Source organism: Candoia aspera, chromosome 17, assembly GCF_035149785.1.
Source record: "Candoia aspera isolate rCanAsp1 chromosome 17, rCanAsp1.hap2, whole genome shotgun sequence".
Classification (NCBI taxonomy): Eukaryota; Metazoa; Chordata; class Lepidosauria; order Squamata; family Boidae; genus Candoia; species Candoia aspera.
The window spans coordinates 11,560,376-11,587,842 of NC_086169.1; the positions used below are offsets into that span (position 1 = coordinate 11,560,376).

General features: G+C 50.2%; 1 protein-coding gene across 1 annotated transcript; it reads right to left on the reverse strand.

The window, feature by feature from the left end:
• Positions 1-941: 941 nt before the first annotated feature.
• Positions 942-26,210, reverse strand: BCAN (brevican). The gene is made up of 12 exons (XM_063316739.1): positions 26,120-26,210; positions 25,604-25,996; positions 24,197-24,371; positions 18,856-18,983; positions 16,521-16,814; positions 12,661-12,969; positions 8,045-8,971; positions 3,910-4,017; positions 3,267-3,425; positions 2,781-2,863; positions 1,868-2,012; positions 942-1,143 (listed from the first exon to the last, which is right to left on the reverse strand). The coding sequence occupies exons 1-12, from the start codon at positions 26,208-26,210 to the stop codon at positions 950-952; spliced, it is 3,006 nt and encodes a 1,001-aa protein (XP_063172809.1). The 3' UTR covers positions 942-949.
• Positions 26,211-27,467: the final 1,257 nt, after the last annotated feature.

Below are 27,467 nucleotides of genomic sequence, written 5' to 3' on the forward strand. Positions count from 1 at the left end.
CGCTTTGAAGTCTCCGTCGCAAAATTGTCAGCCCCGCCCGGTGCTCTGTCCCACAGGGCAATCCCTGAACATTAGAAATGCTGCCGGGACACGGCCGAGGAAACAACCCCCTATGCAGAGATACAGATGCAGAGATACAAATAGCTCAATGCCTTTAACAAACTAGGTTACCAACCCAAATTTCACCATTGAAATAGGGAAGTTCTTTGTTTCACTGACATTATTTAATTAAAAAGGCTATGCTAGAAAATTTTATAATGTGTTATTTTGCCCTGTGTATCATGCTTTTTATGGACATTCCGTTTGCAAAGGTAAACGGCTCAGTTCCAGGAATGGAAGATTTGCACCTCTGAGGTGTAAATCTCCTGGGGAGCGTGTGTGGAAGGTGGCAGCGTCCAAGCGGTGTGGGAGGGGTGGGGGGTACCGTCCCACCCTGAGAAAGAAGGATGCCCTTTGCACAGAGAAGAAACGTATGTGGACAGGAACCATTTAGTTATTAGATTATCTTTATATGTACATACATAATAATGTAAAAAATAGTAAGAGCAGAAGGCACCACAGTAATTCCCCTCACTCCTCACTAGATAAGGAATCAAGGACGGGGAAGACCCTTAGATGCCTCTTCTGTCCTAGTTGGGAGGGTGGGTGGGTGGGTGGGGAGAGGTCGCAAGGCTCGTTACTTGTAGGAAGAGAATTAGGCAGGGGGCAAAGCCTGCCCCTCCCTTCTTGCTGCCCAAGGGACCCTCCCCCTGCCTTACACCTCTGGGACCTCTCAATTCCCACAGTAATGAGGGTCCTGCACCTTTCCTACCAGGGCCCCTGCCAAGGAGCCCTTCCCCAGCCCTCTCTGCTCTGGAAACCGGCCTCTGTTCCATTCTTCAAGAGGTGCCTTGGAGAGTGCCCCCTCCACAGCTGTCCAAAATTCCCCATGGACAGGGGCCACCAGCCTCTAAGACTCCCCGGGGCTGCAGGTGAACTGTGGGTGCTCCCACTGCCCATTCTCCTGGCACCGAATGAGCGGAGAGTGGCGCTGAAGAAAGCCTGCTGGGCACCAGTATCGGAGGACGGAATTGATTTCGTAACGCTGCTTCGGTTTGCCAAATGCTTGCGCATCTGCCACTCGGGGGGGTGAGCTGCAAGAGACTGGTGAGGAGACAAAAAGGTTTGAGGGTCCGTTGTGTCTTCTGGCTCAACAGCTTAGTCCTGGAAGGGAGGAGTTCTTGGCGTGGGGTGATTGGGCACAGCCGGTACGCCTGGCATTGGACACTAAGCTGCAGCAATGCTCTGCTTCTGGGTATAATCCCCATTTAGGAAAAAAAATGGCCCAGAACAGGCCTTCCATCTGAAGCCCTGTGTTCAAAGCAGCACCAGCTTGGGGCGGGGGGGGGGGCAGATGAGGGGGAATTACAATACCCAGATGCTCTGAAGGATCCCAATGCCTCCAGCATAGCCCCAGGACTTCTTGCCATTTATGTACCCAATGCTCAGGATGCCCCAGGTTTCTGTCCAGCCAAGCACTGTCCAGCTTCCAGCGCCCAAAGGGTCAGCTTGGAGGCCCTTCTTGGCCGGGCTAATGCTGGTGGCAGTTTGAAGTGTCTGAACCCGGGGACCACCCCGTGATCCTTCCTGCAAGGCAGTCAAATGTGTTCCCCACCCAAAGCCTCTTCAGGCTGGTGAAAAATAACAAGCTGGGATGGCCCATCCTGGTTTTTTGCTGGCAGTTCTGAGGGTGCAACCCTTGACTCCCCCTTTTCCCTGACCAATTGCTTTGCCCTTAGCTTACCCTTTTGATGGGTCCTGGAGAAGAATCTTTGGGGTCTCTCTCTCTTCCAAGAGGCAAAGGTTCTCTCCCCTCTGTGATACTCACCCAGCCCCATTTTGCAGGTGAAGGGCAGATGGTAGCCACAGGGCACGTCACTCCACTTCCCGTCCTTTCGCCAGGAAATGCCCACACAGTTCTCCCCATAGAGGAAATGGCTGTCAGGCTGTCCACGATGCCAGTTCTCATACAGCTTTGAGGGGCAGGGGAGGGGGCAGGCAGAGAAAGTGAGAGGTCAACCCTCTGGGGTGTGGGCTGCTTGTGCAGGCAAGGGTGGCAAAGGGACGAGGGTTGCCTGGGGCCTCCCAGCCTTGCGGGGACGTACGAAGGAAGGAAGGGCCTTCTTAAGCCCCGGCCATGGGAAAGCCAGGGCGGCTCTGAACTGGGGCATCATCAGCTGTGGGGGAAGCCACTTTTCTCAAAATCTGGCACTTTCTAACTGAGTTGCCTGCTGCCTTTGATAGCTTCAGCCAGCTTCAGTGGGCAAGGCAGGCTGTGTGATTCTGCGTTTTTGCTTGGTCTGCCAGTAAACATTAAAGATAAACAGTATAAAGCGATAAGCATTCCGTACTTAGGATGGGAGGGAACAGGTAAATATCTCGGGGGGTTGAGACACCCCTGCCAACTCACCCCACACAAGGGACTCTGCTGAGGTGTTGCAGGGACAGAAATAAAAAGTCCTTTACATTATGCCTGAGTTTTGAAGATGCCATCCATGTAATTTTCTTGACCCTGCTGCTGTGGAATTTCCTAATGGTCTTCTTTCCAGGTACCAAGCAGACCTGACCTCACTTGGTTTCCAAGATCTCCTGAGGCCTGGTAGATGTTGCCACTTGCCAAGACTGCAGTACTCTAGAAGGCAGTAAATGGCACCACCGACCGGCCCCTTTTCTAGATATCAGGACCTTCTGGGCTGTCTGTTCCAGAGCTCAACACTGGGGCCTTTCCAAGTTTCACTTACCAGAGGACTCCCATCAGACCACTGAAAGTCCCCTTCAATTGTCCGATCATTCAGGCCAATCCACTGGTATTCCTTGTATTGATCTGGAATTGAGAAAGGGATGCATGAAGGAAGGGGAAAGCGTGCATCAGCTGCCCTGCTCTGGCCCTAGATAAGGGAGGTGCAGAATAAAAGCAACCTAAATTATTAAAGTTTATTTCCCTCCTGGTGACATAGGAGGAGAGACCCCAAGGCCAGGAAAGCGAGGACTACCATGGACTGAGGTTGGGCCCGGGGCCCTCGGTCTTTTTCCAGGAGTGAGAGAGGTGGACCAGGACATGCCCAGCACTTGCAAGGGGCCTGTAACAAAGGCTTGTGGTTCAGCCTCCAGCCAGCTTGCACAAGTTCGCTCATGCAGCCACAAATAACCCCCAAGAGAAGACAAAGCAACTGCAGCACCACTGAAGCGCTAAATGGATCTCAACTCTCAGGACCAAGAATCCATACTGTTGACGAAGCTCTGCTCCTCGGGAGTCATGATGCTAGCTAAGTGCCCCCCATAGTTTCTGCACTGGGTCTCGGCATCTTCCCAATTCCTCCGCGTGGAAAAGTGCTTGTAGCAAAATCCTTGGAAGTTGTCCCAGCCAGGCTGGCACTTCTGTAGGCCTGGAGAGGGAAACAGAACCCGGGGACAGATTCAGAATCCTCCGGATTCCCGGATGGACTGCAGGCTTTGATGCAGCGGGAGGACATTCCTTTCGAAAGGAATGAATGAATCCGGCCTAGAATTGTGCTGGATACACCCTCCCGCGTGAAATTATTCAGCTGTCTTCTGCCAAACTTCCTCCGAGGTTGTCTCCGAGAGTTGCCGGCAATGCCCTCTGGGGAAGTGTGGAAAGAGGGGCCACTGCCTGCTTGAAGAAGGGGGTCTGTGAAATGAGCGCACCTCACAGCAGAGATCCCTTCTGGGGGCAGACGTTCTTCTAGCCTCCCCCGCCTGTTTGGTTAGGGACACCCCTTTAGGCCACCAGCTGCTTGCTCAGCCTGGATGCCAGCCATGCACCTGCACACCTGGCCACACCTGGATGTGTTGCCCACTTTCCCATTGGCCGGAGGAGGCTCTCTGATGCTCTGTGCCCCATTTACTCACTGATTTCGCAGGCGTCCCCTCCGTATCCTGGCAGGCAGAGACACCCTGGGTGCCCACTTCCTTCCGTGCAAGTCCCTCCATTCCTACAGGGGTTTGGCATGCAGGTGTCTGAAAGCAGAGGGGGGGGGGCAGGCACAGGAGTTTGATCACCAAAGGGAAGGTTTTGAGAGCGGCCCTGATCCTTCCCCCTTCCCCCTGCCCAGCAGAGAAGGATCAACCCCTTGCCCTGCTGTGCTGTTTTGATGCATTGAGCCTTCTGGGCGAGGAGTCAGTCTGCAGACAGAAGCAGCATTTCAGGAGGTTCCAAGTGGAAGAGAAATAGGATAGATGTAGTAGACAGTGGCTGGATTCACACAACCCCCATGCTCCTAAACGCAGGTTAACAAAACACAGCGGCTGCGTTCAGATACTGGAACACACGCCCAAATCAATAAAGTAAATTCCAGCTTTGTGTGATGGGCTTGTTCCTGCAGTGTGCTTAGCACGCCGGTTACTGAATGAATCCATTTTCTAGCTTGCGCAATAAGTGGAACCATAAATTAAGGCTTTGTGCAACACTTTAAGCCACAACATACTTAAACCACAGTTAAAGCTAAGCCAGCTTCACACCTGGCTGCTGAAACAAGGGCCAGACTGCCATGGCAGGGGGTTGACTCCATCTCATTTTATCCTGGGCAAACATGTGGTGCAAATGCAGACATGTTTCTGGAGGAGGTTGTCTTTTATGCATTGGTAATCAGTAAAAGGGAAACCCAGCTGGCAAACCAGTTGCCACTGGGAGAGAAGAGCTGCACTTGGCAGGAAAAAGCTGACCAGAGGCCCCGGCTGCTGGGGGAGAGCAGGGACAGCCCCTCCTGCCCTTATGGCTCGGCTGGCTGCCTCAGGGATTCACCTTGACCGGCTCCAGCCCAGGAGCATTCCCATGCTGTGCCACCCCTGCTACTGCTGAGCCGAACTGAGCTGAGCCAAGCCAGGGGTAGCCTGTCCAATCTTTGGGGCCACTTGCTCCCCACCTTGTGGGGCCCGAGGGCCATCCTGCTTCTGACCCAGGCAGTCCACCACCGCCATGCCTTACCCTTGCAGGCTGAGTGTGTCATTTCCCATCATCCTCCCTACCTTTGCCCCCCAGTCAGCAGGGACAGGACGGGATGGGACGTGACAGGAACTCAGCAGAGAGGCTGGAGTGGAGGGGGGCACACTTGCCGCAAGGAGGCCCCCGTCAGCCTGGGATCCAGGGTCACTCCTCGGAAGTGGCGAGACAGGCCCACACCCGTTGGGCAATGTTAGGCAGGGCATAACACCTGCAGAGCCCTCCATCCCTCCCTTTCCTGTCTGAGAGGGTTTTGTTCCATATCCCCCTCCCTCCCAGACAGCCCTTGTCCCCGTCGCATGGACCACAGGGAGATGCTGAAGTGAAAGCCTGCAAGCTTCCCAAGTGGATGGCCTGCCCCACACGGTGTTCTGGAGGTGGAGCCAGACATGGTCCAAGAAACGTGGAACCCCACGGGGCTCTGTCCTTCTCTTGGCTCCCCTTATCCCACCTGTCTGATTCTCTGTTGCTTTTGGAGAGTTGAAGCGGCCTGGCCTGGCCCGGCCCGGCAGCAGAGTCAGACCGGGAAGCCTGCCTCTGTCTCAGACCAGATTAGGTGACCTGAAGACCTTCCGCTGGGCCTGAAGATCTTAGCTGAGTCTGCCTCATAGGGCTGGTATATGGACAGAGGAGGATCCAAAGGCAACGCCTTTGGCTCACTAGAAGAAAGGCATACAGAATGAAACGTGACTGATCCTTAATTCAACGAAACTGGACCTCCAGGAAAAGTAACACTTTGAGAAAGATAAGCCCACAAGTAAAATTCTATCTCTGAGAAGCCAGCTTTCTACAGGCAGGGGGACTCAGGATGGAGCCTTTCTAGTCCGTGGGTCTGCCTGCTGGGTCGGCTTTGGCTCCTGCTGCTAAGGGAGCCACGCTTTGCATTCCGATAGCCCCACGATCTCAGCAGTAGCATCTAATCTCTCGACTGGAAAATAAGTGCATGGCTCTGTGCGGTTTTCCAGACTCCTGTGGCTGACAATTGAACGGTGCCATGCAACGGCTCCCGCTTTCTCTCACCAGCCAATTTCTTTTGTCTTTAATTGCCAAACATTCTGAGATTTCTTTGAGTGGGAAGGAAGGGTGGGAAGGAGGAAGGAGAGATGGAGAGGAGAGAAGGGGAAAGAAGGAAGGAAGAAAATGAAATAGGAAGGGAGGAATTAGGAAGAAGAAAACTAGAAGGAAGGAAGGAAGGAAGGAAGGAAGGAGGAAGGAAGGAAGGAGGAAGGAAGGAAGGAAGGAGGAAGGAAGGAAGGAAAGGAAGGAAGGAAGGAAGGAAGGAAGGAAGGAAGGAAGGAAGATTCTGCTGCTCCGTGGAATACCCTTTCTTGCTGGTAACTGGGGGGGGGGCGCCGAAGGCCCAAGCACTTGCTGTTCTGAGAAACCGCTGGATGAGGCAAAGGATCACATTTCCACTCAGCCATCAAGCTGGATGGCTCCTTTGGGTAAACTCTCTCACCAAGATATATTGCGCATCCTGTTTCCTAGTTGCTTTGGAAGAGAGGCAGGATAAGAAGGTAACTAAATAAGCAATGGGCGAACACCCTTCACACAGTGGGTGTTGCAGCCATTATGCCAGAGAGAGAGAGAGAGAGAGAGAGGAAGTGATGCCAGACAAGAGGGCATCACTGTGTGGTAGAGCCTGGGGAGACTTCCTCTGCCCGCAGACACAGCGCTGAAGCTTAGCCGCCATCCCTTCCCTTTGCCCAAAACTCCTTCAATCAACCTCTGAAACTTTCCAAGACCCTGGGCCTATTTCACCGTCTCATAGAAGTAAAAAAAGTCTGCCAAAGTAGTTGCATTTCGATCAATGCAATAACTCAGAAAGAGTATTGGTGGTGGTATTATAATTGTGAGTGGGGGGGGCAAGGTAAAGAAAAACCCCTGTATGTGCCTCAAACTCATGAGAGAAAAAAAAGGGAGTTAGCCACAGATGGGTGAACAGACCCTGAACACTGATAAAATTGCTTAGGTTAAGAATTTGTAGTTGATTGTGTGTAGGATGGCTGGCCAATAGAAATATGTGTTTGAGTAGAGATAGACCTTGAAACAAGGATGAGAAAGGGGGTGTAGAAATCATCCCACAGACCAACTAGTGTATGAGATAATGCTAAATGTCTGGGAAAACAGAAAGATTGTGAGCTGAGCCCTCGGAGGAGGGGGAGGACAGGTAGGGTATAAAAACTTTGAGCTAGCTTTGTTCTTCGTTCCTTCTTACACGGAGGGACCCGCCTTTGCAAACGCGTTATAAATAAAACTCTTTTCTCTGAATCATCGAACCTTGTGGATTGGAATTCTTTTGGGAGTTTTTCCCCGCTGACATTATTATCATTAATAATAATAAAATGTGTTATGGCTGGCCATTCATTGGGATCCCAGAGGAAGCTGCAGGCCTGTCTAACTCCTCTTTTCCCCTCCCCCCCATCCCTGGATTCCGAAGCCTGGCTGTCTTTCTTTCCCAGTGTGGCTGAGTGGGGGGGCGGGGGGGCTTCTGTTTGGGCTTCTGTGCTGCGCAGGGGTGGGCAGGGTGGCTTCAGTGCCCCTTCTGGCTCCAGCAGGGCTCCAGCGACACCAGCACCTCAGCGGGGGTTAGTTCATTAGTGTGGGGAAGCACAAGGAGGCACAGGAGGCAGAGGAGTAAAAGAAAGTCACATACAGGTAGAGACATTCAGACAGTTTTCTTCTAGAAAGCTTTTAATTTCTTATTACTCTTTCTCTTTAAAATTAGTCTCCTTCCCGGTCCTTTTTTCATGGAAACCTTGGTTAAAACACTTCACAGAAGTAGGAGAGGCTCCAAGAGCACGCACACTCTTGGGCGGCCTTAATCCGGGACGACGCATGTGCTTCTTGGTTCCTTTGCCTTCCCCAGCCCTGGAAAGGAGTGGGGAGGAAGAGGAGGAGGAGGAGGAGGAGGAGGAAGAAGAAGAGGAGAGAGACAGGAAAGCGCAGCCTGAAAGGAGACACCAGGCCGGGGAGGGGCTCAGTGTGGCAGGACAGCCAGAACAGTGGCCAAGGATGCCAACGCCACTGAGCCCAAAGGGTTACCTGACACGCTGCCAGATGCTCCAAGGCTGGCGCTCTCAGTGGGCAGGGCTGGCAGAGGGTGGGTGGTGGACAAAGAGGCCTCCAGGAACGGGGTGCTGAAGAAATCCAAGCCCAAAAGGCCTCCGGAAGGGACCACCTCCTCGGGTCGTGGGTGCCCTTCCTCGCCGGCAGCTGGCTCCATCGTCACCAGAGTGGGCGCCCCGTCCTCCTCCGACGCTTCGGCCCAGGGGTCTTCTGCAGAAGGCCTGTCCTCAGTCTCGGCAGGGCCCACAGCCTCCGGCTCCTCTCCAGAGCCCACGAAAGGTGTTGGGGCAGCTACGGCCTTGCCCAAGGGACTGGAAGTCGCAACCGGGGAGGCCCTCGGAGGTGGGGGCCAGGAGAACCCCGAGTGGTCCCCGCTCTCTTCGTCCTGGCTGGCTGGGCGCAAGGATGGGAGCAGTGCTGCCTCCCAGGGTCCCGGAGGAGGGCTGGGGAGGCGAGTGCCCGCCAGCCTGGAAACAGGGCCGCTTTCGGTGTCCATCCCAGCATCTTCAGATTTACCAGGCGTCACCTGCTCTGAAGGGGAAGCCATCCTTCCCAGGACACTCTCTGGGGGCAGACCTTCTCGCATGTCACCCACTCCCTCTCCCTCTGGGCTGTCAGGGGAGCTGGTCGCTTCGTGCCCCATTCCTCCAGCCTCCGGGGAGGGCTCTGCCGGGCTGTGGAGGCTGTGGAGCTCCTCGTTCTCATCCTGGGACTGGTTGAGGCCGGGAGAGGTTTTGCCCCCCGCTGCCTCCCCATCCTCAGTCTCCCCCTCCTCCGGAGCTGCCTCGGAGACCTCTGGCTCCCCTTCCCTCTGCGGCCCCCAATCCAGCGCAGGGCCCTCCTGGGCGCTTGGCAGCCCCTTCACATCAGGCTCCGGCTCCGGCTCCGGCTCTGGCTCCGCCCCTGCAAAGCCAAAGGAGGCCAGTGAGACTGCGAGGATGCCCCAGAGACGGGGCCCAGGGGCCCCCTCGGCATCCGCAAAGCGAGCAGACACTCCAGCGGCTGAGCTTCCTTTCAGGCATCAGCTGCTTCCGGGGACACCCCTCCTGCCCCCAGTTTTCATACAGGTGGGAGTGACCAAACATTTGTGCCTTTTGCCATTTCAGGTCAAATTCTAAAAAAATTGCAGTTAATTGATCCAACATCAACCATCAGATATTAATCAGGAACTCCTATCAGGCATCCGTGCAAAATTATCAGGCGTCCGTGGTGGGCAAGGAGGCTCTGCCGTCACACCCACCCACCCACGGCGGGAAGAGCATTCCAAGGATCCTTCGCACCTGCACCCCCCCCCCCAGATACACACCCTGCCCCTTCAGGCTGTGGGAATCCCTCCTCTTGCACAGCAAGGCCTCAGTTGCTGCCCCCCGCCCCAGCAGATAGGATGCGTCTTATGAAAATTGGAAAGGTGATTAAACTAGAACTGAATGCATGGCTACCGAGTGGGACCAGGCGGCAAAAAGCCAGGTGGGAAGGAGGAGGAGACCAGGGTGGGGATGCAAAGATTTGGGGGGACAGGACTGGTCTAGATGATACTACCTTTAGATGGATTTGCGACTGGGTGAAGGAATGCCCTCAGCGCTTACTAATGGCTCCATGGCAGCTTGGAGGGAGGGAGCAAGTTAACGTGAGCCAGCAGGTGATGCAGCTGCCAATAGGAAAGTGCCCTCTCAGGATGCACAACAGGAGCGCTGAGTCCAGGCCCCCAGGAGGACTGGCCCCTCTCTCCTCTCCCCCGATCAGACCCCATTTGGAGTCCTGAGCCTAGCTCTGGGCACCACAGTTGGAAAAGGACAGTGACAGACTGGAGCGAGTTCAGAGGAAGGCTCCCAAGATGGTAAAGGCTGTGGGAACGAAGCCCGCTGAGGACGTGGGCACGGTTAATCTGCAGAAAAGATGACCGTGGGGAGATGCGATAGCAGTCTTCAAGCATGTGTAGGGCTGTCACACAAAAGAGGGAGGAGGTTTATTTTGCACTGCACCCAAGGGCAGGACCAGAACCACTAGGTTAAAATTACAAGGAAGAAGGTTCAGACAAGATGTCGGGAGAAACACTGTGACTGTGTAAGCTGTGAACCAGCGGAACACGCTGCCACATGAAGTGGGGGGGGGGTTCTCCTCGGCTAGAGGTGTTCAAACAGAGTCTGGGTGGTCCTCTGTCAGAGATGCTCTAGCGGACAGCGCACTGAGCGGTGGTTGGACGAGATGACCTCTAAGATCGCTTCTGAATATGCACAGCAGAGAGCATGAAAACATCAAAGAGCCCTGAGGCTGGTTCAGCATTCTGCACCGTGCAGTGGCCTGGCCTTCTGTCCCCACATCTGTCTTTCCCAGAGGCCTTCAAAAAGATGCCCCTCTAGAGACTTCCGGGGAGGGAAAATGGCAAATCAGACATCTCCGAATGAGCAGAGACGCCACCACGGCACTGACGGACCAGTGACAAGCTTGGTCCAGCGGAACCCCCCCAGGCAAGGAGAGGATGAGAGATTGCCTGTTTGCACTCTGGACGGCTGCTCCTCACAGGAAAAATGCAGGATAGTGGCTATCCTGTGGTCTGAGTGCTGGGAGACAAGGGGAGCCATCCAGCTCTCAGCCACGGTGGAGCCTTCAAGGACACTGGGTCCGACCACCTCACTTTCTGATCACCTCTGGATTTGTATTATTTTGCAGTTAACAGAGGTCTTCCAAGCAAGAAGTTTGAAAATCTACCTGGTGAGTAGAACTTGATCTCAAAATAGAAGAAAAGCTAACTAGCAGTTGAAAGAACTTAAGAATATAAAGCAAAGGACAAAAAGCTAAGAAAGAATTTAATTTAAGAAAGTTTTGAATGGATTAAGGAACCAGATGAATTTGGAATATTAGAACTTTTGCTAAGATTTTTTTTAAAATTGAGTAAATGAAACAATGTTTCTGTGGAAACACAAATTGTTTAGTCTATGAAGAAAGAGATTATTGGCTGAAAGTTGAAAACAAAGCAACGATGAAACCTGAGACTACCTGAATACAGGTAGCCCTCGCTTAACAACCCTAATTGGGACTGGCAATTCCGCCACTAAGCGAAGTGGTTGCTAAGTGGGAAATCAGGTGACTGTGACCATGACTGTGCCTTCTGGCTGGAAAGAGACAAAATTACTGAGTTTCACGCCTTCAGCTTTTGTTTGCCTCCTAACTGCTCCCCCACCCTTTGCAATGCTCAAGACCCTGTCTTGTACACATAGAAAGCAATGCGATTGTGCCAGCAGCCCAAGGCTGGGAGCCGTGGGCATGATTCGCAAACAGTTACTTTCCAATCTCTCTGTTCTGTGAGGGGAAGGGGGAGAAAAAAAGCAAGCAATTTCTGTAGGCAATCTCTCCTTTGTCTGGCCCTTTCCCACCGCCAGTGAGATAGTATTGCTTTTGATGTGTGGAAGATCAAACAACTTACTCTCTTGAAATCCCTTCTTCTCCAGTCTCTCTTCTCTGCAAGGGGGGAAAAAATTAAAAACCATAGGTCAGGCACAGGACAATACGTGCTAACTATAATGGTGATCACATGACTGAGGGTTGCTGCAAAGGTTGTAAATTGGCCGTAAAGTTAATTTCAGCACCGACATAACTTTGAACAAATGGTTGGTAAGCAAGGACTACCTGTATAGAAATGGGCTATTACAGAAGACTAAGGTTCCAGGCAGGAAAAAGAAGAGTGAAATTACAAAATGCCAGACAAAAGTATGACACTTGAGACATTTCAAAGGATTTTTGAAGAACTGGGAGAGAAACTGATAACTTATTTGACTGCAATAAACTCTGCACCTGTAAATGTATTTTTTGAAGAAAATTATAAAGAAGAATGAAAGATGTGATGGACAGCAATATGGAAGAGTTTATGGATAGATAGGATGAAGAGGGGATACAAATTCTAGCTGATGGAGAAATATTGGAAAATAAAGAAATTGAAGATTATAAAACAGAGATGATAGTCAGAGTGGAAATACAAATGACAAATCAAGACATGAAAAAGGACCTGGGCAGGGACTTATTTTTGGATTTACAAAAGGGTTTATAAAACCTTCAAGAAATCTTTGAGATGGGAGAAAGGAAGTCTGAATGGAGATTCAATCCTATGGCAGCAACTTTATGAATTAAAGATTAAGATTGTTAGAAGCAAAAGAAAGGAATATAAAGTTGACTTATTTGATCAGGGCTAAAATAAGAAATACTTTTATAAAATTCAGGAAAACCTTTATGAATTTTTTACCAACATTTGGGCAGAAACGACAATGAGTTTTGTATTTGTGAATGGATAAGTGGGGGGTGGGGTGGATATAGGAAGAAGTGAACCATGTATGTAACTTCATAGGGGGTGGGGATTTATTAATTTGCCTGTGCTTGTTGCAAGGAAGATTGGGAGTCACTTCTTTAAATATTCTTTTTTCCTATCTCTTTTCTTTTCTCCTTTTTCCTTTTTGCACTTCGTATTTCTTTTTTTCTATTCTATTCTATTCTTTTCTTTTCTTTTTCCAATTTCAATTTGCATTACCTTTTAGTATTGTAAAACTCTTTATTATTATTATTATTTTTTAAAAAGATGCCCCTTCTCTCCTCCCACCTACCAGGCCCACGTATCCTGGCACAGTTGCCGCCTCCTTCTTCCCCCTCTTCTTCGTTGCTCCCCCCGTCACAACCATCTGGGCCAACCTCCTCGGGCCTTGTGGTGGCTGCCCCCTCAAAGGCTTCTCTTGGCTCCTCTGGCACCTCAAGGGGTTCCTGGAAGAGGGGCACTGAATAAATGGCCCCCCTGGACTCCTTGGTCCCCTCGGGCTCCCCCTTGGACAGCTGCAGCTCCTCCATCCTCTGGGTCACCGTCACAATCTCCTGGCTGCCCTCTGCCTCGGGGGCCGGGGATTCAGGGCTGGTCTCCTCTGTGGCAGAAAGAAAGGGGTGTTAGTGCCAGAGTCTTCCTCTAGGACCCTGAAGATGATCTGGGCAGCTGCGTCAGGCAGGGTATGGCAGCTGGAGTAGCTGCTTTCTTGGGAATCTCTCCTCCTCAGGGAAAAAATTAGGGCAGTGATGGGCCTTCCCACAACCACCAACTCACAGAGGAGTAGGCAAAGGGCTGGGTCTGACCTCCAGTGACCCTGATGGAGGAGAAGAAGCCAGGAGGAGACTGGCCTGTGCCTGTTCAAGGGAGGAGAGGCTGATGGCACTAGTGGGAGACAGAAGCTGGCCTCCAGGGCTTTGGTGGGCATCCAACCTTGTTGTGCTCTAATGATGAAGGAGCACAGAGAGCTCCCCTCACTTGAGTACCCCTTTTGATGTTAAGGGGAAGGGAGCTGGATGGCTCTCAAAGAAGCCATGGATGGCTGGGCTACCAAGAAACTTCCTTGTGCATCACATTCGGAGGCAGCCTGTCTCCAGATGGTACAACCAGTGGCTGGGTTGGCCATCTGGGGGAACCAGAGCCACACTGCTAGGTACGTCTCATCTACTAAACGTGAAGATGACCACTGGACATGGAAGTGGAAGGCAAAGTGTGGCTGCCTCAGCTGCCCCATCCTGTTCAGCTGAGGGTATCTGAGAGACCTTCAGTGTCCGACCCAGTGGAGGATATGGCGATGCTTCTACTGGCTTTGGATGCACTTGGCTAATTAGGTGATTTCAAAACCAGCAAATCATGTCATGGCTTGCAAGAGGGAAGGGGTTTTCCTGACAACCAGGCTGACGGTCCATCCCACACCCAGCTTAGCTCTGGAATCTGGAGCTGGCCAGAGCACTGGATGCTGCTGTTCCCATGAGGCTCTGCCCAGTCACCGATCCCAAGCGGCTCCTTGGTTTTTCAAGGGAAATTAAGTGGCCGAAAAGGGACCTGGAGTGATGGTGCTGGAAAGCCAGATGTGGATGTGATCAAGCGTTGCTCTGAGTTCACATCCAATTCTGCACAGTGGCTGTAGGAATGGCAGAGTGGCAATTCTTCTCCATGGCAACTGCATCCACAGATCCCCACCCAGTGGCCCTGTTCAGAGTTGCCTGAAGCTTTTTAGGGAAAGATGGATGGAATAATAAGCCTGCAGGCCCATCAGGTGATTTTGCATGTTTCTTAGTGGATAAAATCACTTTAATCTGTTTCGGATCAGACACCAGTCAGGCAGAGCCCACTGTGATGAGCAAGGCAGGATTTTGTGCTATAATCTGGGATTATTTTGATCTTCCAGGAGGTAGGTAGGTTCCCCATGATATGAACGCTGTCACCTGCCCCTCCTGGCTCCTTCAGACAGCTAAGCAGGGCAAGATTGGATGGACCTGGGAGATGGTCAAAACCTTTTTTGAAGAAGCTGTGTTGAAGAAGCTGGCAGTGCACCATCATTCAGGGGCTTCTTTCCTGCCTCCAGAACAGCTCCCCCTTGTAGGTTTAAGTTGTTGAGAAGGTGGTGAGGATCAGCCACAAAGGACCCTAGAAGAGGTCAGTTATTTGGATCTCCATCAGTCAGAGTTCAGGCCTGGATCTGGGACAGAAGGGACATGGGTTGCCCGGGTTGATGACCCTCAGCAGGATCCAGGTGGAAGGGGAAGTGCATCCTTCTTGGTCCCATGAGACCTCTTCATGGCATTCAGTACCATCAACCTTGGTATCCTTCTGGAATGCCTGCGGGTTTGGGGAATTGAGGGTGCTATTCTGTGGTGATTCTGCTCCTACCTGAGTAGGTGGTTCCAGCTGGTAGCAGTGGGGGAAGTGCTCTGGGTCTTGGTTACTCAAATGTGGGCTTGCTCAGGGCTTGGGGCTCTCCCCAACATCTCTATAACCTGCTGGGAGAGGTCAGCTGTTGGTCTGGGTATGGTGCCAACCGTATGCTGACGTCACCCAGCCTACGTGCTGGAAAGGCTGTGGAAAGGCTGAACTCATGTCTGGACGCTGTCGGGGCTCCGATGGCGTGAGGCAAGTTCAGACCGAACCCAAGAGGAAGTTGTTTGTTGCAGTCTCTCGACACCGGCCCAGCGGTTACTCTGGGCGAGGTCACACTTCCCCCAAAGGAGTTGGCTCTTGCCTTGGGGGTCCTTCTGCAGTCGTGTCTCGTGCTGAAGCGGTGGGTGGCAGCTGTGCCTTTCCCCAGCTTTGCCTGGTGCGCCAGTCGCAACCCAGCTGTAGCAGGACACCCCAGCCGTGGTGTCTCACGCCCCGATCACCCCGTGTTTGGGCAACTGCGATGCACGCTGCACGAGGCAGCCTTGGGAGGCAACTCACAAGCTTTGGCTGGTCCCAAAGGGGTGGCCAGGCTAGTTGTGGGAGAGCTCACCGCCAAGAGTCACTTTTGTAGTGAGGTGGGAGGTGTATAAAAATAAAAATAATCTTAAAGACCTCTGCTGCTGCAGAGTAACCCCAATTCTTAGGTCAGCGCACCAGCTCCTGGGCCCAGTTCCAGGGCTGATTATCATCCCGGAAGCCTTTACGGTGCAGCACCGGATTCGGTTGGGCAGCGCCCGGCAGACTTGAACCTGCCTGCCCGGTCCAAACTTCCAGGGCCGGGTTGCTCAACCTGGGTCCCTGATGGGGGTCCGTGGATAGATTTCAGGGGACCCATGAACTTGGGTGGGGAAAATGACAGCTTTGTTTTCACATATGTTACTCTATTACATTATTGGTTATTTTCAAAATATTTTGGTAACTGTATCTGAGCGTATTTGGTTTCCTTTAAAATTGGTTTGATTGTCTGCAGGTCTTGAGAGTGTATTGCATGCGTTTTTCTCGGAAGGGGTCCCTAGGCTTCGTTGGATCCACGGCACAAAACGTTTCCGCGGCTCTGTTCCAGAAGCGGCCGGCTAAGAACACCCCCCCCCCCGATGCGCAGAGAGGGTGGGCTTCTCTGCTGAGGAACACGCCTCCCCCAGCAGGACTTTCAGCCTCTTCCTTCCTTGCATTTTGCTGGGCAGTTAAAACCATGCTATTCCAACGCGCGTTCAGTTCAGACTGGTGGATTAAGGGAGTTCTCTTAAGCATGTATTGTATTATTGTTTCTTTATTCCTCTTATTGTTTCTATATTGCTTTATTGTTTGCTGCTAAGAGTGTTAACTGATTGCGACAGCCTACAAATACTGTAAATCAGTAAGTCACATCTTCCAAGGTTCTTTCTGGGAATGGAGGACGCTCAGACCTTTCCTTCTATGCTTTGCACGCAGTGTGCATTTGAACTGTAACTTCTTTCAGCAAGATCCTGGGCAAAAGCTTATGGGCACGAGAACTGGGGGCACTGCAAGAAATACAGCATAATGCGAAACAACTGCCAGTGGGAACCAATGTTTCTAGGGGACAATCCCTGACTCAAGGAAAGACAGACAACTAGAGAAATGTTCTGGTTCCTGTTTTTCCTGGCCAGGAGACACATGATGGGGAAAGCTACTGCTTGAGAATGCAGGAGCTGGCCAAATATACAGTTTGGATACCCTAATTCCAGCTCCACAAGGGGGATCTCTCCTTACCTTTGAAGCAGTACACGTCATACTTGCTCTGTGGATCTGGAAATCCTGTCTGGTTGCGGAAGAGGAAGATGGTTTTGACCCCTGACACGTTCCCTCCACACTTCTCCCGTGGCGTCACAATAGGGTAGCGCACGCTGCCGTCTGCCAGCCAGCCTGGGTTGCAGTGGTCCAGCCCTTGGTTCCAGGCTGCATAGAGCTGGCCAGTGGTGGCCATCTCCACCCCCAGAGCTTCACACTCAGCCTTGGCCTCCTCCCAAGTGAATTTCTTTGGGGAACTCACCACAAACAGGTCTCCTGCAAGCAGAAATGCAGCAGCTTTTAATGCTTAAAAAAGAAAAGAACCAGCACTTTGTTTTTATTGAAATACTGATCACCCAGAAGTAAAGTTGCATAGCTTTGGAACCAATTTGGCTAAAACTGTCAGAAAAACATTCCTGGAATTTACTGTGGGGGGTGAGGGGAGTTGGTTTTTTGTAATGTTTCTATTCTTCAATCAAACTGATTTTAAAAGAAGGTGTTTTTGAAAGTCTAGCCCACAGCCCTGGGATTTTCTGTGGTCTCTCATCCAAGATCAACTATGGTAAGCTAAGGGCTAACAGCAAAATCACTACAGTATACTGTACAAATCTCTCTTTTCTGACTGTGCTCCTTGTGAATCCCTGACTCAAATCACAGGATCCTAGGGTAGGAAGTACTGTAGTAATTTGGCCATCACATCCAACCCCCTGCTCAACCCCATTAATCCAAATTAAAACATCTTTGACAGATGGAAGTCCAGGACAGATGGATGTTCTCCCTGTTCTGACTCTTCCGGTGAAGGAGAGGCTACCAGCTTTCTGGCTTATTGGTTGCATCTATTGCATTGAATATTATAAAAAAAAAGTCCTGATGATAAGAGCAATCAGACAGATTTTGAGGGTTTTTAAAAAACAACAAGCAAAACGAGTGTGTTACATCTTAAGCTTAACATACTTCCTTGATGTTAAAAACAATGAAACAAGACTCTGAATGGAGGTGCATGGCCAAAAACTTCATGTGATTTTTGGAGTGGATCTCTAGTCAGCCTCTTCTCATCCCTGGGTAGGAGACAACTACCTAGAGATCATCTATCCACCTCCCCGGGGTGAGGTATCATCAATATGCTGATGATACCCAATTATACATCTCCATCCCGGATGACTTAAGTGATGCTGTGACCGCCCTCTCTCGGGTGCCTGGGGGCTGTGGGGGTCTGGATGGGGAACAACAGGCTTTGACTGAACCCTGGTAAGACGGTGTGGCTGTGGGTTGGGGGCTCCTTGGTATCCAGGAAATTACCATCTTTGGTTCTGGATGGGGTCATACTGCCCCAGACAGACCCGGTGTGGAACCTGGGGGTTCTCCTGGACTCACGGCTCCTGCTCAAAAAGCAGGTGGCAGTGTGGCCAGGGGAGCCTTTGCCCAACTTCGTGTTGTGCGCCAGTTACGCCCCTTCCTAGATCAGGAAGCCCTCCAGTCAGTCACTCATGCCCTGGTCATCTCCCGATTAGACTATTGCAATGCAGAAGAGTATCCGGAAGCTACAGCTGGTGCAAAATGCAGCCGCACGAGGAGTTTTAGGAACCCCTAGAAGGGCACCTATAACACCGTTGCTGAGTGAGCTGTGTTGGGTGCCAGCTTGCTTCTGGATCCAATTCAAGGTGTTGGTTATCACCTTTAGAGCCCTATATGGCATGGGGCCAGGTTGCCCGAGGGACCGTCTCAGGCCCATTACATTGACCCGTCCCACCCGGTCAGGCAGAGAGGGCATGTTGCAGACCCCGTCCATGAGAGAGTGTCAATTGGCAGGGCCCAGGAAGAGGACCTTCTCTGCCATAGTTCCCACCCTTTGGAATGAGCTACCCCCAGAGATAAGGCAAGCCCCCACTCTCCTGGCCTTCTGGAAGGGGCTTAAGACATGGCTGTGCCACCTTGTTTGGGGCAGAAGAGGGGAGAGTTCGTTGCGGGGGTGGCTGGCGCCATAATACAGCCCCAGGGAATTTGAACATCTTACCATCTTGGGTTTTAGTTTTCTATCTTATGTATTTTATAATATATATTTTTAGAATTTTATTATATTGTATATTTATATTTTATAACATTTTTAATTGATATGAACTGTTGTTGTTTTAATGTATTGTAAGCCGCCCAGAGTTGTGTTTGAGATGGGCAGTGGAAAAATGTGATAAATAAATAAATAAACAAAAGAAAAGAAAAGAAAAGAAAAGAAAACAAGACCCAGCAGCCCTGGTTCCAGAAGAAGGCGGAATGGAACGGAAGCCACACATGGCAAGGGGCTTCTGGCAACAAGACTGACCATACAGTTCTTCGGCGTAGCAGTAGACGTCGTACGTGTCATCCGGGTCGACTACACCGTAGTTGCGGACGCCCGGAAAGCCATTCATGTCCCCATAGCAGGCTTCACGAGGGGTCTGAATGGGGTACCTAGAGATGAGCAGAGTGTGAAAGGTCTGTTAAGGTTTCCCTACTAACAGATTAAGCTACTTTTATACCTAATCATTTGGCCAGGTGAAGGGGTTGCATTTGATTGTTTCCTCTCACGTGCTTCATGCAAAATAGCCTGGGGGGAGGACCTGCCCGGACTTGTCTTCTCACTTCTTCTTTTTCTCTCTGCTGGAAATGTAGCTCAGCAAGGCTTGCTCCAAAAAGGGAGCTAGGTCCTTTAAATGTTTTGCTTTTGTTTTTGTTTTCTGTAAATAAATTATTTTTATAGAAATGCTTGGTGTGTGACTTTTTTGACCTCTCCTGGGCTAAAGGCTTTCCCAGCATTCTGCAACAGGTTATGGGCCCAGTAAACAACGCAGTAAAACCCAGAAAGAAAAGAGAGATCAACTCCACACCTCATGCACAATTTAAAGGCAGGTAGCAAAGACCTGTGAAGATTTTCTTTGGAGCCACCTGGAGATTTTCCAGCAACTGCCGGTCTGCAGGACTTAGAAGCTAGCTGAGGTGACTTGCAAAAGAAGGAAGAAGCCATGGCTGCCTCCCAGCCCTCAGCGATGCCTCTGGAGCGCCTATCAGAGACCAACTATTTGAATTGGGCCCTGAAGATGGAAATGTATCTTCGCAGAGAGGATCTTTGGCTGCCAATTGGTGAGCAAACCCCCCAAAATCCCAATGCTGAATGGCTGAGACAGGATGAGCGGGCTAGAGCCACCATTATCCTGGGAGTTGAGGACAATCAGCTAGTCCACGTGCGAGGCATGCAGTCTGCAAAGCAACTTTGGGACGCTTTGAGAGACTTATATGTAAAGGCAACAGCAGGGAGTAAAGTTACTCTGACGAAAAAGCTGTACAGAGCCTACCTTGCAGAAGGAGAAAGCCTTCCTGAGCACCTGCATTATATTCAGCAGCTGTTTGTTGAGTTGCAGGAGAGAGGAATGGAATTTACACCTCTCACAAAATCCTATATCCTCCTGTCCTCACTGAATGCAACGTGGGACATGCTGATTTGTACCCTGGAGGCTATGCCTGAAGCAGACCTCACCCCATCGTATGTTACACAGCGCTTACTCGCTGAATGGGAGAAGAGAGAGGAAAGATCCCCCCCCATCTCTTCTGGAAAGCTGCAATACCAGAAAATGAGGGAAAAGAAGGGAAAGGAACCTGAGGCCACAGCACTAGCCAGCCAGCGATGCTTCACTTGTGGTTCAGCTGGACATTTGCAAAGAGACTGTGCCATGAGACCCAAGAGTAGAAAAACAGAGCAGAAGAACACAAGGGCAACACAGAAGAAGGCTCTTCAGACAACCCAGATTGCACAGGTTGCTGAGAAGGGTAATTCTGATGTATGGGTGTTAGATTCTGGGGCCAGTTGTCATTTATGTAATTGTAAAAGCTCTTTTGTGTCACTGTCTAAAACTGAAAGACAAAGTGTATCTTTGGCTGATGGGTCTGTCACCAAAATTATGGGACAAGGTGACTTGTATTTATCCTGCTTAGGAGAAACTGTAAAAGGTGTGTTGTATGTGCCAAATTTACAATCAAACCTTTTATCTGTGGCACAATTGGCTGCAACAGGGTATATCATAACATTTAAGAAAAATGGTTGTGAGATACGTAAAAATGGGAAATTGTGTGCTACTGGTATGTTAAAAGACTCCTTGTACATTGTGCAAAATGCAAGGAAGCCAAGCTGCAAGGCTGCAGTTGGCAACACACCATATCATGACCAATGTGTACACCTGATGCACAGGAGACTTGGTCATGCTAATTACAAGTATATAGCACAAATGCCACAGCTGTGTGCTGACCTAAAGATAAAACCCTGTGATAAATACTTAGATTGTGTAGTTTGCAAAGAATGCAAAACACTAAAAGCTCCTGTGAGTAAGCACAGTGACAGAGTTACAACTAGACCTTTGGAAATTGTACACTCTGATATTATTGGTCCTTTTGCTCCAAGTCTTGGACAAGCAAGGTATGCAATGACCATCATTGATGATTTCTCAAGATACACATTTATCTACATCTTAAAACATAAAGATGAGGCATTTGAGAAATTTAAAGGTTTTGTGACATGGGCAAATGGAAAATTCCCTAGGCCTGTATCTGCACTCCAATGTGATAGAGGAGGAGAATACCTTTCTCACAAATTCAGAAGGTTCCTAGTGGAAAAAGGGATAGAACAAATTCTTTCTAACCCGTACACCCCTCAGCAAAATGGTGTTGCTGAAAGAAAGGGCAGAACCTTGCAAAATGCGATGGAATGCATGTTAAAAGATTCACGATTATGTTTTAAGTACTGGGGAGAAGCTTTAACGACTGCTTGTTATGTTCAGAACAGGTTGTATAACTCTATGATTCAGGACACTCCATTCCATTTGTTTTATTGTGTGAAACCAAAGGTAAGCCATCTTAGAGTGTTTGGTAGCACTGCATGGGTTCACATTCCAAAACAGCAGAGAAGGAAAGGAGGCCCCACAACAAAGAAAGCCATCTTTGTTGGCTATGAACAAAGCCAGAGGAGCTACAGGTTCATAATGGGAGAGAAATTAATAATTAGCAAAAGCGCTTCTTTTGCTGAACAAAACTGGGGGAGATTAAATTCTAGCTCTCCAGTTGAACTGACCACCACAAGAGAACAGCAAGGACTTGCTGATGGTGATCTTTTGCCTGATGAGGACAATAAACCAGAAAAGCAAACTGAAGATCTGTCTGATGAGACAGATGCTTCTCAGGAAAGTGATAGGAGTCAAAATTTAAGCCCTGTATTACCTCGCAGATCTCAGAGGAGTAATAAAGGCGTTCCTCCATCACGTTTTCAGGCTGAAACAGTAAAGGCTTTTCACATATTCACAGAACCTGAGTCTTTAGAACAAGTGAATGCTTTACCACCTGAGATTGCACAAAATTGGCATTCTGCCATGCAACAGGAATTAGCATCCTTGAAAGAAAATAAAACATGGAAACTGGTAAATCTACCTCCCAATGAACGCTGTCTGGGTTGTAGGTGGGTTTTCAAACTGAAAAGGGATGCTGATGGCAAAATCCAAAAATATAAAGCAAGGTTGGTTGCAAAAGGGTTCACTCAAAGGAAAGATTTAGACTTTGACAAGACTTTTGCACCAGTTACTAAAGGTGAATCAATTAGATTACTGTTAAAAGTTGCTGCACTCAAGGGAATGTCAGTTAACCACTATGACATTCAAACTGCATTTCTCTATAGTGATTTAGACCACAGATTATACATGCAGCAACCCCCTGGCTATGAAAAAGGGGAGACTAGTCTGTGAACTGCAGAAGTCAATCTATGGGTTAAAACAAGCTGCTAGATCCTGGAACCAAAAAGTAGATGAAAAGCTGCAGAATTTTGGTTTTGAAAAAGGAAAAGCAGATCCCTGTGTATATATGAAGGACAAACAAGGCTGTATGTATCTGTGCATTTATGTTGATGATTTGCTGCTGTTCACATCAACAGAAAAACAAAGGCTTGATTTTGAAGCCTGCATGAAAAGCCATTTCACATTAAGAAGCCTTGGAATTATAATAACCTAGGTTTGGAAAAACACAGGAAGAAAAATGGTAACTTTCTGTTAAACCAAAGGGGAGATAATGGTAATGTGAATGGAAAGACATATAAAGTCAGAGAAGATTGGTTTGCATCTTAATCTGTAGTGTAAAAAGGGGAGTGTTAAGGTTTCCCTACTAACAGATTAAGCTACTTTTATACCTAATCATTTGGCCAGGTGAAGGGGTTGCATTTGATTGTTTCCTCTCTCGTGCTTCATGCAAAATAGCCTGGGGGAAGGACCTGCCCGGACTTGTCTTCTCACTTCTTCTTTTTCTCTCTGCTGGAAATGTAGCTCAGCAAGGCTTGCTCCAAAAAGGGAGCTAGGTCCTTTAAATGTTTTGCTTTTGTTTTTGTTTTCTGTAAATAAATTATTTTTATAGAAATGCTTGGTGTGTGACTTTTTTGACCTCTCCTGGGCTAAAGGCTTTCCCAGCATTCTGCAACAAGGTCCCCTGTGCAAGCGTTGTTACCTTTTAATGCAAGTCACTGCCTAAAATGAGGGCAGAAAAGAATCCAAGAATGTGAAATGGAAATAAATAGGAGCAAAACCAACCAGTTCGTGTAAGAAGATGAGAAATGAAGTGGGAAGATTCTAAACCCGGCTCAGCCCGCATCTCCCTGCTCAGTCTGGTGGGCTACTTTCCCTGGCTCTCAGGAGACACCACCTGCCTCGCGCGCGCTTGTGGAATGCTTCCTGCTGCTCTGCTAGGACCACTCAGGATGCCACAGGGACCACGGGCAGGCACGGAAGACCTGCACCCCCACTCTCAACATGCCCAGGTAGGTTCAGAATCATGCATTTTCCCCTAACTCCTGAGAAATACAGTGTCTGTTTGAACAGAAATTTTGGATTGCAGAAAAATCCATAAAGTACATTTATTACGGTGCAAAAAATTCAGTCCAGCAAACTGAAAACTTTACTTTGTTTATTTTGCTGGAATATATTAAGAGGCAAACATAACTCTGTAACAGTAAAATCTAACATATTTATTTTGGAGAAATACTTCCAGGCCAATGAGCATTAATATAGTACTTTGGGTACTGCTTCTTTTTAGCCATACACATATTGAAATTGGATTCTATGTAACTAATATAGAGGTAGTCCCCAGGAACTGACACTGAAAAAAATTAGAAGCCAACTAGACTTTGTTAATGCCTGCAGGCCAGAAAGACTTTTCAAAAGGTTAAGAATTTTCAACAAAATGTTAAAATGACAAAGAAAAAAAGGAACAAATAAAAGAAATAAAAATTGGAATACACACACACGCTTTAAAAGTACAGTACGAACATTTTAAGCATCCATATCGAATATTTCTGTCCGACAAAGCAATTCTAGGAACAGGATTGCTCATCTCGCAGACAAATGGTGGCGCTTTGCGAGGAAACGCGTTTTTTGCCGCAGGATTTTCAAAACGTTGTTGTGTTAAAAGCAATTTCCCATCAATATACCAGCGATTCAGTTAAAGGTGCCTTTTACTTTTCCAACAAACTGGAGGAATGGGGTCATTTTGCATCGGTTCACGCGCGTTAGGAAAAACAGCGTGATTCACCACGAACCCTCGGCGATTTTCCAAACTTCTTGAAGCCACACACGAGCCCCGCCCCGCCCCGCCCCGCCGCTTACCTGACCGTCTGGTCCGCGATCCAGCCGGCGTCGCATCGCTCGTAGCCGCCGAGGTAGGCGGCGTGGAGCTGCTCGGGGGTCGCGATCGCCGCCCCTATCCGGGCGCAGGCGGCCTGGGCCTGGGGAAAGGTGTAGGCGTAGCGGGAGGAGCCTCCCCGGTAATGGAAGACGACCCCTGGAAGGCGAGAGGAGAGGAGGGGAGAGGGGAGGCCGTGGGGAGGCGGAGGCGGAGCTTCGCGAGGGCTGTTCCAGCGTTGCGGCCGTTTTCTGCAGCAGCCCGGGAGCGTCGCTGCTAATGCCCGTGACCTTTGCCGCTCCAAGGCTAACTTTCCACGCAGGAAGCTGGCCCTGGCGAGGGACGAGACCCCCAGCCGGATCACGCTCAGAGCCAGCTTCCTCGGGCTGGCACACACAGGGCAAAGAGGAGGGGTCTCTGTCAACGCTAACTTGCAACAACTGTCCCCCCCGCCCCCCCTCCACAGCTGGTCAGGTAGCATCGCTGCAGGGATCCCTGACTCTTTTCCTCCCCCACCTGAAATGATGGGGTTGCACAAGATGCACCCTTGCATATTTGCTCTTAGCGTAAGGCCTGGTGACGAGTTAGCGCACCCTCTCTTTCTCCCCGGCCTCCCGCATCACTCATAGACCTTCTTGGCCTGAACAGGGAGAGCCGGGGTCTTTCCAGCGGGAAGGGCTGTAAGGCTTGCTCCAGCACTTCTCTATCATGCTGGTGTGTGTGTATTTGTGTGTATGCCCCACAGCTAACTTTAACATAGGGAGCATCAAAATGCCTGCCAGGCTCAACAAGGCTGGGTTCTCCTGAGGAGGCCTTCCTAGAATCCCAGTTTCATTACATGTTCTGCTACCATCTAGGTTTGGTTGGTTTGATTTATCCTACTAATGTTGTAGGTTTCATTGACAGTGTTGGCTTGTATAGGGAAAGCTGAAAGGAATAGACTTTTCTATCCCAATGAGATATTTTTAATACTCTTCATGAGGATTTTGCTTAATTTGTGGAAAGAAAGAAAATGGTTGCTACCACTTACAAGTCCAGTATTCAGAAAATGAGGATCATAATTGAATAAGACAAAAATAAATCGTATAAATAGGTAGTGGATTAAAGCCAACCAATTCCTACCTGCCTAAGGCTGTGAAAGTTCACCCAGTGCTTTGAATATACATCTGTGAGGGTCTTCCTCAGGACAGTCCCCTGGGGAGGGGGGAGTCTCTGAGGGGACTCCTGTGGGGGCAGCAAAGCCTCCTGTTCCTCTCCCAGCACATTCATCCTGAGAGACACCCTGGGCTGCCAGTTCTCGTACGCTCACCAGAAATAAGGCCAGGGAGAAGCGCGGGTGGGTTTGGGCCGAGCATGCACCAAAATCATGTCTGTTGGGGAAGCCATCTTACCCTTCACCTTCACCTCCAGTAAATCCTGCCCATCTTCAATCCCATGTTGAACGTCGCAGCGGTACAGCCCGGAGTCGTTGGAGCGCAGCTCGCTCAGGACCAGGGTGGCATCTGTGGGTGAGTCTGGGTAGAAGGGGAGGAAGACCCGGTTGCGGTAGACCTCGCTGACTTTCACCTTGAGGCCCCGGGCCACCAGGATCTCGGTTTCTCTGCCGTTGGCAAGGAAAGTCCATTTTATGCGGAGGGTGCCCTGAATGCCACGGCGGCCGGCCGTTTCGGCAGTGGGCAGGGGCCGCAGGTAGGTGATGTGGCAGGGGATGGTGAGGCTGCCAGACAGGATGGCTCGCACGGGAGGATATTTGGCAATTGAGACCCGCAGAGCTTTGAGGTCATCTGATGGGAGAAAAAGAAGGATCAGCCTGGGAGATGCTCTTGGGGCAGAGAGGAGCGTTTGGCTCGCCTGTCCCAGGCACCGCTTCTGCCCCACAACGGGGGGCACGCGGGAAGCCGCATTACCTGTGCTTTCCCTGCCAAAGCGGAAGGAGGTCCCCAGAGATGCCAGCTGGGCCAAGGCCGCACACAGCAAGAGGTCCCAGCAGTGGGCCATCCTGGTCCTGCGTGGGGGAAGGAGGTTGGGGTTAGAGGGAGGGAGGAAAGGCTTAAGCAACACTCTGTCCCAACCTGCTTCCAAGTCCACTGAAAGAAAGGAAAAGGGGGAAAAATCCACATAACTGGACCATTTATCTGAACACGAATGGCAGAGTTGCCAAAATGCAGTCAGGGACGTTAGTCGGCCTGTGCATTAAAATGACTACGTGGGCTTTTTGTTCTGCGCATTATTGTTACCTATAGAGCCCTGGAAGACTCCTCCCACCCCACCCCACCCCACCCCACATGGCAAAGTAACCAGAAGGGGACTGACCTTGGGCTTTAGGAACACCCCCCCCCGCCACCCCCAGGAAAGGGTGTTCCAAAGCCAATCCACACCAGCCACCTTGTGGTCTGGGCCAGAAGCCCTACAGCCTTATCCCATCCCATTGCACAAAGAAAATAGTTCTGTGAGGCCAGTTTTAAGATAGGGGTGAGTGTGTGTGTGTATGTGAGAGAGCGAGAGAGAAGACACTGGGGACAACGTTCTCTGGCTGTGTTCACAAATACACTTAATTAATCAGTGAAAGACGCAACATTTGCCGCCGCCACCAAGGAGAAGGGGGGGATGTGCATTTCGGAGCTCTGCAGCCACCAGCCAACAGGGCAGTGCAGCAGCCGAAGCAAGTGGGAATGGACAGTCCGGAGGAAAAGCCACAGTCCAGAGGGCCAGCGAAGGGGCAGGAGCTCTACCTGCCGCCATTAACAGAGAAGGAAAAGCCAGAGGAAATCCCAGAGGGAGGAATCAAGGCAGGACAGGCCTCGTGGGAAGAAAATGTCGCTGAATGAGAGCATAGAGCGTAGAGCGTAGCGTATCGGGAGGCGGATTTGCAAGAGTACGCAGCGTCGCGCGTAGCGTCGGGGAGCCTTCTCTGCCGAAGGGAGGCGGCCAGCCCAGCTGGGCAGGAGGCAGCAGGATGGAGCTGGCAGTTCAGGCAGGGCAGGAGAAGCGCGGGGTCCTCACCTGCTGACCGCAGCCAGGACTACTGGAATGGCTGTTGCTAAGCGGAATGGTCGTGTGATGCTTCACTCAACGACCGGTTTGTGCAGTGATGGAAATTCCAGTCCCAACTCAGGTCATTAAGCAAGGACTTCCTGTAGGGTATAGCGTAAACATTGTCATAGTAATTGTCCTGGTAATGGTGTAGAAATAACGGCAATAGAACTGGATATCGGATCGAGGTAACAGGAAGTACATATACTGTGGATGTGTAAG